The sequence below is a fragment of the Ursus maritimus genome, unplaced genomic scaffold (genome assembly GCF_017311325.1).
Source record: "Ursus maritimus isolate PB19 unplaced genomic scaffold, ASM1731132v1 scaffold_4, whole genome shotgun sequence".
Lineage (NCBI taxonomy): Eukaryota > Metazoa > Chordata > Mammalia > Carnivora > Ursidae > Ursus > Ursus maritimus.
This window is the reverse complement of record NW_024426552.1, coordinates 47353611-47367349: the sequence shown is the minus strand read 5'-3', so window position 1 is coordinate 47367349 and position 13739 is coordinate 47353611. Positions and strand designations below refer to the sequence as shown.

Below are 13739 nucleotides of genomic sequence, written 5' to 3'. Positions count from 1 at the left end.
CGGATCTGGTGCCGCTGCGCCAGACTGCCTGGCCCCTGCTTCCTGGCCCCGCTACGACTCCTCACCCCCGACCCCCGGCTACAATTGGTTGAACTCCAGGAGGGGCGGGCCGAGGACGCTGACTGACAGCCGCGGGCGCGGTGCGCGGAACGCTGAGCCCCGAGGCGAGGTAAGCGCTGCGCGCGCGGCTCGCTCTCGGCGCCGCCTTGCTTCCGTGCGCGAGGGGGTCGCACAGCTGTAGCCCTGTGGCCTGAGCTCTGGCGCCTCTCCGGACCGGCTTCTCTTGCCTCCAAACATCAGGGTTTCCCAGGGACAGTCTGTTTCAAGGCTTTTTTCTTGTCAGCGAAAGTGACCAAACCGGAGAAGCCCCTACTTGGGCCGTCTTTCCTGTCAGTGGCGGAATGTATTGTTTCCTCTGCCAGAGAAAAACACCATTGGCCACGCACGAGCTCTTACATCTTGCCCCGCTTGAAATTAGTCGACTTACTCTATCTGGCCCTAAAACAGCCTCGTTCCTTTCACTCTCCCTGTACATAACATAGGTCTTCGGACAAAAATGCCTGCATAGGTTCCCTCCCCTCCCCAATTCGGGGTTATCCTATTTTGGACATTCTTCTAAGCTGTAAAACGTCTATGGCTATGTGAAATTCAGAAACTGAGAGGGGTCCTTGAAAGACAGAGGACCTGCTCAGGAAGCCGGAAGGGATTGCGGGCTGCTCTGTGTATTTCAGTGCACCGTGGGGTTAATGGAATTTATCCCAGCAAAACGCAGACTCTGAAAATAGTCCTACCCCCAGACTATTATCTCAAGGTTGAAGAAGAAGAATTAATACAAATTGCAACTAACACTAATTATTTTTACATTTACCGACCACAATGGGCTCTACGTGCTTATTCAGATGTTTTCGTGGCAGCACTACATGCATGAGTGACTAGACCTATGAACGGAAGAAAAGGAGTTTCTACATAGGGCACTCTTTTCTGGAGTAACCATTTCATTCTCCTTCCTGGAGAAAGTCAGCCTTCCAGGGCCTATTAATAAAAGGTGGCTTCCGTTGCCTGTGTGCCAGATAAAGAGCCCCGTATGATAAACCTGCACTCTAAGTCCTATCTCCAGACGCCCCGCCCCATCACCCACCTTTCACAGTTTAGGGGCTTGGTAAACTGCAAATACTTTAATAGGGCATGGTGACTTCTAGGTCACGGTTTTGGACCACGTTAGTGATCCCTGATAACCCCTTTCTCACATAGGCACTCATAACCTTGAGGCATTTGAGTCATCTTACCTATATATAGTCATTATAGCCACAAACAAGTGTAGCCAGGACCAGACAGGCCGGCCAAATAATTCTGACTACAAAGTCACCACACTGCAAGTGAAAAATACTATCATACAAAAAATATGCAATTTGGATCTTAGCGGGACTGGGGCTAACACACAGCTCTGCCTCTTCCTAGCAGTGCCATCCTAGGCAAAGGACTTAACTTCTCTGGGCTCAGTTCCTCAACTGTGAATTAGGGGCAACACTACCTGCACTTAAGAATAAATGAAATGATAACTGAAAAGTCCCCTAGCACAGTGTCCGAGATCTCTTCCTCTTAAATTCCCTACCTCAGGTTATGACATGGCACAATGAATTTCTGAATACTACATTTATGATAATCTAATTTTGAAAGCTGGAAGTTTTCATGCTAATGTTAGTTTAGATGCTAATCTAAGTTTAGATGCTAATGTTACTAAATTTCATTTCTCTAAGAAAACAAAGCATGGATCTTAAAGTTAGATAAGCAAAAAAGCAAATTAAGCCTGTTTCTGATGTAGCTAATTTGGGGGATATTTACCAGCAACTTGGCTCCATCTCTGATGGCAGAAACTTGGGGCACAAGCACTTCTGAGCCCATGTCAGTTCCTGATTCAGTTCCTTTGCTTCTGAACCCTTTGAACAAGTAACTAAAATTTGGGCCCCCAAACCCCTCAAACCATTGTTCAAAATAAGTGACTACTGTCACATTAGGTACCGATCACCCTATTCCCTAAACACCATGGACCATGAGAAGATGCTGCCAAGGGTAGGAGACTAGAAGGGAGAGGAACTTGGTGCCCGTATGAGTCTTGTCAGGCTGCCATAATAAAATGCCATAGACTTGAGTGGCTTAAACAACAGAGATTTATTTTCTCAGAGTTCTGGAAGCTAGAAGTCCCAGATCAAGGTGCCAGCTGATTCAGTTCCCAGTGAGAGCTCTCTTATTGGCTTGGAGATAAACACCTTCTCACTGTTTTTTGGGGTGGGGTGGGGGGAAGTCGGGGTTTTGGATTTTTTTTTAAGGAACTGTGTGTGTGTGTGTGTGCTATTTCACTGGTAGAGTAGCTAGGACTCAGGCACTTGGAGGCTTTAGGAGCTCTGCTGCGCAGTGCAAAGGAGCTTCTCCTCCTGCTACTTCAAATCCTGTCTTTGAATTCCTCTAGCTCTCCATGCTGGTCCTCCTTCTTAGTGCCCATAGCCCCCTCTTGTGCTGTATGACATAGTCTTCAAATCACCTGGCCTGATTGGCAATCCAGAACATAGCCACAGAGAAGGTCAGGTAACGGGTCATCTGAAACACCTCCAGCTTCACTCCCACCTTGTTTCTCTACCCCCTCCTCTTATAATGACACTAGTTTCATTGGATTAGTGCCCCACCCTTAGGACCCATTTAACCTTAACTGCCTCTTGCTGAGAAAGGAGGTCTCAAGCAAGCAGTCTTTCATACATACGGCCTTCGCCTGGAACACTTCCTTACCAAGAGATGAGAGAGTCCTCACAGCTCATGCTGGACTATTTGCGCTGTGTGAGACTTTCTTCATGTATTCCTTTATTTTGCTTAAGACACCTGAGTGTTCCTTTGCCACTTGCACCATGTGAGGACACACTAAGAAAATGGCCATCTATGAGTCAGAAAACTACCCTCACCAGACACCGAATCTGCTGGTACCTTGATCTTGGACTTCTCAGCCCCTAGAACTGTGAGAAATAAATTTATGTTGTTTATAAGCCACTCCGTCCCTGGTATTCTGTTATAGCAGCCCAAACGGACTAAGACACTTACACTATCCACTCAACACAGTTTTCCAAAGTCAATTAGGTCATCTCTCTTTTTCTTATCCCCTTCAGTGAATTTATGTCATACACCTTAGGTATGTCATACACCTTATGTATGAATACTTAGATTCAGTTGTCATCCCCTGATATCCTACTTGAAATTCTGGGGTTAAAATTTACATATAATAAAACTTCAGTCCCTGTGTACTATTCTATTAGTTTTAAAGGTCAGTATGTGATGATAAAGAGGTCAATTCATCAAAAAGATCTAACAACTGTAAATACTTAGATATAAATATTAGATATTATTTAGATAAATATCAAATATATTACATAAATATATAAAGCAAATACTACCAGAATTAAAGAGAAATACAGAGCAATACAATAACAGTTGGACACTTTAATATTCCATTCGCAACAAAGGATAAAGTATCCAGACAGAGAATCAATAAGGAAACAGCAGACTTGAACAACACTACAGACCAAATGGATCTAACAGACACATACAGAACATTCCATCCAACAGCAGCAGAACACATTCTTCTCTAGGGCGCCTGGAACATTTTCTAGGACAGATCATGTTAGGTCACAAAACAAGTCTCAACAAATTAAAGAAGATAGAAATTATACCAATTATCTTTTCCAACCACAGTGAAATGAAATTAGAAATCAGTAACAGGAGGAAAACTGGAAAATTCACAAATACATGGAAATTAAATGCATTCCTGAACATCCAATGAATAAAAGAAGAAATTAAACGGATATAAAAAATATTTTGAGAGAATGAAAATAAAGACAAATACCAAGACTTATTATGGAATGCAGCAAACAGTTCTCAGAATTGTGTCAACTATATTCAAATTTTAAAAATTTAATTTAGGGGCAGATGGGTGGCTCAGTCAGTTGAGCATCTGCCTTCAGCTCAGGTCATGATCCCAGGGTATTGGGATTGAGCCCTGTGTTGGGCTCCCTGCTCAGTGGGGAGTCTGCTTTTACCTCTCCCTCTGCCCCTCTCCACAGCTCGTGCACTTATTCTCTCTCTCTCCCAAATAATAAATAAATATTTTTTTAATTTTAATTTAAAAATCAAAAAAGGAGCATCAGAGCAGAAGGATCTATATGCTAAGGAACAAAATAAAGGGGTAAAAGAAGTAGGGCACGGAGGAAATGGTAACCGATAGATGATTAGACTTGTGAAACAATTTGGAGATATCTTAAATGTGTTCAGCAGATCTAGTGGAAAAAATAAGAGTGGGTATATAGCAGGTCATGGGACTGAAAAAAATAAGGCAGTTTTTAATTCCAAGAAATTTTTTTAAAATACAGGAAAAGATGGGGCACCTGGGTGGCTCATTCGGTTGAGTGTCTGACTTGATTTTGGCTCAGGTCATGATCTCAGGGTCTTGAGATCAAGCCCTACAACTGGCTCCATGCTCAGTGGGGAGATTCTCTCTCTCCCTCTTCCTGTGCCCCTCCCCCTGCTCACGAGCACACTTGCTCTAAAATAAATAATCTTAAAAAAAAGAAAAAATATATATATGAATGGAAATGTAATCATAGCATAATAGTACCCTGTACAGTAAAATATATTTACTTAATAATAATAATAATGTAAAGACTGAATTTTGACTTCACTAAAATTATGGCCATTATTCATAGTAGGAAAAGGAAAGGAAGAAATCTGGAGGGTGGTATAGAGCCAAGTCCTCAGTTATCATAAGGGGAACTCAGCAGAAAATGTCTAAAACTGGGGCGGCTGGGTGGCTCAGTCATTAAGCGTCTGCCTTCAGCTCAGGTCATGATCCCAGGGTCCTGGGATCAAGCCAAGCATCAGGCTTCCTGCTCAGTGGGAACCATGCTTCTCCCTCTCCCCTCCCCCTGCTTGTGTTCCCTCTCTCACTGTGTCTCTGTCAAATAAATAAAATCTTAAAAAAAAAAAAGTCTAAAATTTACGGCTCTGGTGAAAAAAGTATACTGAAATTAATACCATAAGAGATAGCTCAGGGGTAGGGGTGGGACAGGGCAGGAGACTGCCATTTTTCATTATTTTATTACTATGTGCGTGCATTATATTGTATTGACAATATCTTTTAAATATTTTTTAAGTTGATGAAACAAAAAATAAAATTTTATATGATTTTTAAAAGTTAAAAAAAGTTTTCAAAGGGAAGTTTATAGTGATAAATGCATACATCAGGAAAAAAGATCTCAAATAAACAGCCTAACTTTACATCTCAAGGAATTAGAAAAAGAACAAATTAAACCCAAAGTTAACCAAAGAAGGAAATAATAAAGGTTAGAACATAAATAAATGAAATAGAGAATACGAAAAGAAAAGATTAATAAACTAAGAGTTGGCTCTTTGAGAGATAAACAAAACTGACAAACCCTTAGCTAGACTAACCAAGAAAAAAAGAGAGGACCCAAATAAATAAAATTATAAATGAAAGAAGAGATATTACAACTGATACCATATAAATACAAAAGGTCATGAGACTACTATGAACAATTATATACCAACAAATTAGACAACCTAAAAGAAATAGAGAAATTTCTAGAAACATACAATCTACCAAGAGTAAGTCAGGAAGAAATGAGTAAAGAATAAATAGTTTTGTGTGTAAACAGCCACCCAAGCACCCCACCTTTTCTTGTATTTTAAAAAAATTTCTTGGAATTAAAAACTGCCTTATTTTTTGCAGTCCCATGACCTGCTATATACCCACTCTTATTTTTTCCACTAGATCTGCTGTACACATTTAAGATTTCCCCAAATCGTTTCACAAGTCTGATCATCTATCAGTTATCACTCCGTCCCTGCCCTACCCTTTTACCCCTTTATTCTACTTCTTATAGATCCTTCTTCTCTGATGCTCTTTTTATTTTTTTTTTAAATTAAATTTTTTAAATTTGAACATCGTTGACACACAATTCTGACCTAGAACCATGTAATCTACCAAGAGTAAATCAGAGAGAAATGACTAAGGAGTAAACGATAAAAAATGAGTCCGGAGATGAAATCAGTAATCAGAAACCTCCCAACAAAGAAAAGCCGAGGACCAGACGGTTTCACTGATGAATTCTACCAAACATTTAAAGAATTAATGCCAATCCTTTCAAACTCTTCCCAAAAAATTGAAGAGGAGGGAACACTCCCAAACCGATTATATAAAGCCAGCATCACTGATACCAAAGCCAGACATGACAAAAAAATTATAAGCTAATATTCTTAATGGATATAGATTCGCATTTCTTCAACATAATACTAGCAAACCAAATTCAAAAATACATTAAAGGGATCATATACCATGCAAAGATGGTTCAACACACACAAATCAATAAATGTGATCCATTGCATTAACAGAAAGATAAAAATCATAAGATTATCTCAACAGATGCAGAAAAAGCATTTGACAAAATCCACATCCATTTATGATAAAAACTCTCAATAAATTGACATCAACATAACAAAGGCCACATATGACAAGACTGCAGCCAACACCATACTCAATGGTGAAAAGCTGAAAGCTTTTCCAGTAAGATCAGGAACAAGGGTGCCCACTCTCACCACTCCTATTCAATACAATACTAGAAGTCCTAGCCAGTGCAATCAGGTAGCAACAAGAAATAAAAAGCAAAACTGGAAAGGAGTAAAATTGTCTTTGTTTGCAGATGACATGATCTTATACATAGCAAATCCTAGACTCCACCCAAAAACTGTTAGAACTAATCAATGAATTCAGTCATGCTGCAGGATACAAAATCAGCATACAAAAATAAGTTGCTTTTCTAAAACTAAGAACTACTTAAAAAAGAAAGAAAATAATCCCATTCACAATAGCATCAAAAACAATAAAATACTTAAGAATAATTTAACCGAGGAGGTAAAAGATCTTTACAGTGAAAACTAAGTCATTGATGAAAGAAATTGAGGAAGACACAAGTAAATGGAAAGGAATCTTGTATTCATGGACTGGAAGAATTAAAATCGTTAAAATGTCTTTATTACCCAGAGCCATCTATAGATTCAATACAATCCCTATCAAGATTACGATGGCATTTTTTTTTTACAGAAATAGAAAAAAACATTCCTAAGATTCATATAGAACCACAATAGATCCAAATAACCAAAGCTGAAAAATAACAATAAAGTGGGAGGCATCACATTTCCTGATTTCAAACTATATTATAAAGCTACAGTAACCAAAACAGTATGATACTGGCATAAAAACAAACACATACACCAATAGAACAGAGTCAAGAGTTCAGAAATAAATCCATACTTATATGGTCAACTAATATTTGATAAGAGAGCAAAGAATACCCAATAGGGAAAGGATAATCTCTTCAATAAATGGTACTGGGAACCCGAATATTCATATGCCAAAGAATGAAACTGGACCTCCAAACTACACCACTCACAAAAATTAACTTGAAGTGAATTAGACTTAGTTAGACATAGACCTGATACCATAGAACTTCTTGAAAGTTGCTAAGAGAGTAGATCTTAAAAGCTCTCAACACAAACAATTGTAAAACTAGGTGAGGTGATGGATATGTTAACTAACCTTCGTGTGGTAAACATTTTATAATATATACATATATCAAAGCATCGTGCTGTATGTCTTAAACTTACACAATATGTCAACACTTCTCAATAAAGCTGGAAAATTTTTTAAGTAAAACTGAAAAAAATGCAGCAAATATATAATGGACTACTCAGCAATTAAAGCAAATGAAATATCAGATGAATCCCAAATAATTATGCTAAGTAAAAGAAACCACACAAAATAGGAGGGGTTATGAAGGAAATGAAGTATCTTTGGAGGATGGTGAGTATGTTCATTATCTTGATTATTGTGATCGTTTTATGTGCATGTTTATGTGTCAAAATTTATCAAGTTATCCACTTTAAGTAGGCTTCATGCGCAATGTGGGGCTTGAACTCACAACCCTGAGATCAAAAGTGGGATGCTCTACTGTCAGCCAGACACCCCTCAAATTGTCTACTTTAAATACATGCAGTTCACTGTATGCCATTTATATCTCAATAAAGATTTTTTTAAGGTATATAAATAATTTTTTATGATTCCCTGCCCTAACCAATATTTTGATTAACCGAAACTGTAGTAGTCTGCTTGGGCTCTCATAATAAAATATCCTGATTGAGTGGCTTAAACAACAGAAATTTATTTTCTCCTATCTCTGGAGGCTGGAAGTCCAAGATCTAGATCTCAGCAGGGTTGGTTTCTGTTGAGCTCTCTCTTCCCAGCTTGCAGATGGCTGCCCTTTCACTGTGTCCTCAAGTGGCCGTTCGTCTGGGCATGCACAGAGAATATCTTGTGTCTCTTCCTCTTCTTACAGTATACCAGTCCTATTGGAGTAAGACCCCTTCCTTATGACCTTTCTTTACCTAATTACCTCCTTGAAGTTCTTATCTCCAAACACAGTCACATTGGGAGGGCTTCAACATATAAATTTTAGTGGGGGATAAATTTGGTCCATAACACCAACTATAGGTCCCAACTGTGTCAAATGAGAGGGCTTGTGCTCTCCTTACTCATTCACTCCCTAACACTTTCAGCACCCAGTTTCAACAGTACCTGATAATGTCATCTGTGCTCTCTGAGGGATCTCTGCTCTTCTCTACCCATTACCTGGAAGTAATAAAATCTACAACAAATAAAACTATTAAATTAGCATTCCTTTCATTTCCTATCCATTATCATAATGCTAGGACTATTTTATTGTAAACTCATTTATGTAACAATACTCTGGAACTTCCTTAGAATTCTATCTGCTATTTGTTCTGAATTTTAGTTTCTCATTAACTGCAAACACAATGAGTGACAACCACTACTACTAATCACTACAAAAAACAGATGAATCACGCAAACAAATGTACAAACTTTTTATTTAGAATTAGAGACTCAAATACAAATTAAATACAATACAAAATATTAAGCCTTCATAAAACAGACCATAACCACTTTAAATCATCTATTTCTAAAACAAAATGAAAGAGAAATCTAAAAATAGTCCAAAAATCAATTTACTTTTAAACTCTTATTGTTAACATCAAAATTATTACAAAATGATCAAAGAAATTTAATTAGAAAATGAACGAAGCCACTACAGAGAGATTCCTGCTATCTACTAAAATCAATTTAGGAATTAAAATTTAGTATGATTTCTACTTATTCACAAATAAAAAGCACCTCATTTTAAAAAGACAATAACTGTTTCACTCTAAGGTTGTGAGAACTGTTTTGTTTACTTGACTTTTAATTTTAATATGGCACAATAGGTTTGATCAGTGTAAGCAATATACTAAAAATATTTAAATGTTCCTTACAGACCCTTTCTGTTTTACCTTATGAGTAAAGGGATCATATATTTAAAAGTTAAAACATTACAATATAATAAATATCATTAATAAGATACATGGCAAATAAAAATATACATTAAAAATGAAGTCTCATTTTCTTTTATGAATGGGAAACTGATCAGACTCATGTTAGATAATCCCTTTTTACTCCAGAAAAAAAAAAAGGTTTTATATTTTATATTATTGTTATAAATCCAATTCTAAGAATCTGCACCAAAAAAAGCAATACCAAGGGGATAGTATAGTATCTTAAGCTCGTATTGTATCCAAAAATACTTACAAAAATTGGAACTAGACTTGCATTAAGTAGATAACAGGAAAATACTATTACAGTGTTTACATATTTAAAATAACCCAAAACAAAAATAGAAGTCCACACTCAAGAATGGCACCCACATTATTGAAGAATAAAGTTATTTGCATATATGCAAACCATATGTGTGGCTAAATATTTTCCTAAAACATGCATATTATGAGGCCTTTCATAACTAAGCTTATAGAACCAAACCATATTGTTTATATCCACTGTCATGATTGGACATTTCTGCACATCAAGAGAGTTAAAACTCTGACATCTGTTGTTCTGTAAAACTCAAGAAGAAATATAAACAAACTCAGGCTTTCACTAGAAAATTTTAGATATCTCAGCAACCTGTTATACTTCTGGTCATGAAAAAAATGGATTCCAAGATGCAAATATTCTTTTAAATTTTTAATTTCTATGAGTCCTCTTTAAAAACCATTTTAATGACATCACATTTCTTGGAGAAAATTTACTCAGAGTTCTGAATGACTTAGTCATTTTCTACAAGCAACTTTGCTTCAAGTGGTAAAGTTCTAGCTCTCTCAGAAGTTTTTTTTCCTCTTTCAAAGAGAATGAAAAATATGCAAAGATTTTCCTACTGACTCACTAAATGTAAAATAGTGTATAATAATAAATTTTGGAATACAATAACTTTTAGGTTTTCAATTTATTACTACTAACTAGCTATAACATCAAGCAAGTCACTTAATTCTCTGTACTTCAGTTTTACCTTTAAAACAAAGAGATTAGAATAGATAATTGTTAAGATTCCTTCCAATTTTCGCATGGTAGGATTCTGTGCTTCTGGAGGAATATCTCATTGATACATTGAATTTTCTATATATCAAGAAAACTGATATGAACTAAAATAGCACAGCTAAACCAATACTCTCCTATAAGAAAAAATACAAAAACCATGTTAAAGCTCAACTTCCCAAACTTTACTAAACCCATTCTCTCTCTTTAGCCAGAACAATGAATAGCCCATGACACAACACCAAATATCTTAATTACATAAGTTATTTTAAATTACACTGTAAACCTATTAAAATATATTAAGTCTATGCCACAATTTTCTTGCATTCTAATTTACATTATTTTCATTCTATCTACATTCAAAATAATCTGTACAGTTAAGGTAGGGAACTACTTAATATTCTTGCACTTCAAAACACTAGTAAAGTTAAATCAAATGAAGGGTAGAATATTAACCATGATCATAACCTGCCAATTTTAAAATAAAAGTATACTAATACTATTTATGGGCTAGAAAAACAAAGCAAAGGTAAAAAAGGAAATTTTGCTGACAAATGCTAATGTTCAAATGAATTTAGTTGTGTTGTGCCATTTCTTAGAAAAAGAGGGAGAAGATATCAGCAGAAACTGATAGGCAATACTGAACCATGACATTTTAGGAACTTTTATGAGAAATTAATGTATAGTAAAGCAGCACTTTGGTATTAGTGCAGTGCAAGTTGGTTTTTCTGTGTCTAACTATGGGCAGCAAATGAGGCACTTAACTGTAAAATAGAAAAATAGGGTATATTTAAGAAGAAATTCAAAATCATTCATAAAAGGTAATTAGCATTATTCAAAAAGTAAAAAATTCTGTTTTTACTTAACGTGCATTCAACGTTACACATGCTTCACTAGGGAAAATTTTGAATGTACGACGGCTGTTTCATTTATAAGAGACAGAAAATATTTCCTTTTCAAGAGACTCTAGATTTCTGGAATGAAATCCAAGTCTTCTCAACCTGAGCGCTACATATTTATAAATCAAGAAAAATACATCTTACCCATACTGGAGAAATGTTTCTAGCTATCAACAAAGTATAACATGTGATCCCTGACTTTATTCTTGAAGGATCAGAAGTTTTTATTTTATATAACTTCAAAGAAAGGGATCTAGTGACTAACAGAAAAATGAATATTTAGCACCTAAATTTAGAACACTTAAGTATTGCCATAGTTTTAAATAGTTGTATGTCCAAAGATCAAGGGAAATCAGATATATGTTGTTCAATGATACTACAACATTGTCAAAGATTAATTTATCAAACTTCCTTGATTTGCAAATGATTCTATCTATAACATTCAACACTATTATCATTTCTTTCTGAAGTTACAGATATATATTCTTCTTAACAAGAAATAAGTGAGGTTCATTTTTTCTTAACCACCATTATATTGTCTTCCAAATGTGGCACTTTTTCAGAGATTTGGATAGAAAATAGTCCTTTAAAAAAAGTCATTCATATTCTACCACTAATATTACTTTAAATGTTCTTCACTGTAAAGCAGAGGTCAAAAAATGAAGTAAATGGCCATGGACCTTCTGCTGAAATACATAAGCAAATATAATGCAGGATCAGAGAAGATGAACATACGTTAATTTCTGGCAAGGAAGTTGGCACATAAATGCTTATCTGTAGGGTAAAAAAAAGCACTGAATGAGAAGATAATGTCTGCTGTGACATTATTCCAAGCAAATGGAGCCTAGCATCTGCTTTCTCCACATCTAAGAGAAATATTCTAGTCATGCCTCTTTAAGTAAGCTTGATTTTTAATTCCAGATGGAACTTGCTTCATATGTTAAAACTGACACATGACATTAACTAAAGTTTTCCATGAGACAATCATATTCATTTTCTCTGAAAAATCCTATAATCTTACCTCTTCTCCCTATTTGCTCATAAGAAGGCTTTTCTTGACTCATTAGGGGGGAAAAAAGTCTTAAAAATATATGTTCTTATTCCAAGGAGCCTGGAAAATTTCTAGTTCACAGTCCTCGTATTAGTCACCTACACTCACTTTAACAAGTTGCATTCCTTACTACATAATTAATTTCCTGACACACAGAAAAATCTAAATTCTCTTATTTATATCTTTAAACTCTTCTATTTTCTTGAAAGATATTCTAGTTTATTTTTGAAAGGAAATGAGTACATTAAAACACAGGAACACTGTGATGCAATTCAGTTGTTAGGAAATAAAGTGCATATAACTTTCAATATAAATATTGTTTAATAGATTACAGCTAATAGCTAATGAAATAAAAATGAAGACACAGCCCAGTATCTAAAATATGGAAAACATGAGACAAGAATACAAATTCTATATAAATAGTAACAAAAATGAGGGTGATATTCCCCTTCACAAAAAAAAAAAAGGCAACTGAAATTGTTAAGTAGATTTCTGCTTCTCAAACAACCAGACATGCTACACAGTAATACCAACATGCAATACCTGAAATGTAGAATCACAGTCTGACTGTTGCCCTTGAACTTCAGCATTTAATTTACAATTTTCTGGTGCCTGGCTGATATCATCTTGCAAAGTAGGAGATATGCCATGAGTATCATCTACAGAAACACCATCAGACAAGACGTTCAACTTTTCAGGGGAAGGAGCTATGTGAAGCTTACTATCTCCTGTCCCTTCATCAAAATTTGTCCTCTCATCAGCATCTTCTAGCTGTTGAACTGAAGTTAAATACTGCTCAAGTAGACTATTATCCTGCTCATTGCTTAAGCTTTCCTTATTCCATTCACTGTGTTCATCACTGACATCCCCTACATCTGACTCTTTGCCATATTTGACTGTGTCAATGGAATTCCCCATGATGGAACTTTCACTGCCTTCTGTGGAACTTTTTTCAAAATCCAAAGAATCCTGCAAACAGTGAACTTGGTCTGTTAAGGAAGAATGAAAACCAGAGTCTGGAAATTCCGGTAAGGATTTCTCTTGAGGAGCCTCATCAGGAGCAATGAACCAATCAGAATTTTGATCAGAAGAAGGCTCCTGACTTTGGGTGAATGATGGATGTTTAGAGGGTACTAGAGTACTTGATATAGGAGGAACATCAGTATGCCAGGAACTTAGACGCTGATCCACCATCTGTTGCCAAGCTTGTAGAGACCTTACCTATAAATCAAAGGATATAGTTTTATTATAAAACAAA

At 36.2% G+C, this 13739-nt stretch overlaps 1 protein-coding gene and 1 pseudogene across 1 annotated transcript in view; both read right to left on the bottom strand.

Annotated features, from left to right (window-relative positions):
• Positions 1-2326: 2326 nt before the first annotated feature.
• Positions 2327-10562, bottom strand: LOC103673284 (annotated as a pseudogene).
• CEP97 (centrosomal protein 97) overlaps positions 8979-13739 on the bottom strand; it is a 27423-nt gene continuing 22662 nt past the window's right edge. The window contains exon 11 of the mRNA XM_040621180.1: positions 8979-13702. Within this exon, the coding sequence (XP_040477114.1) occupies positions 12998-13702 (705 nt within the window). The 3' untranslated portion in view covers positions 8979-12997. The remainder of the gene's footprint in view (positions 13703-13739) is intronic.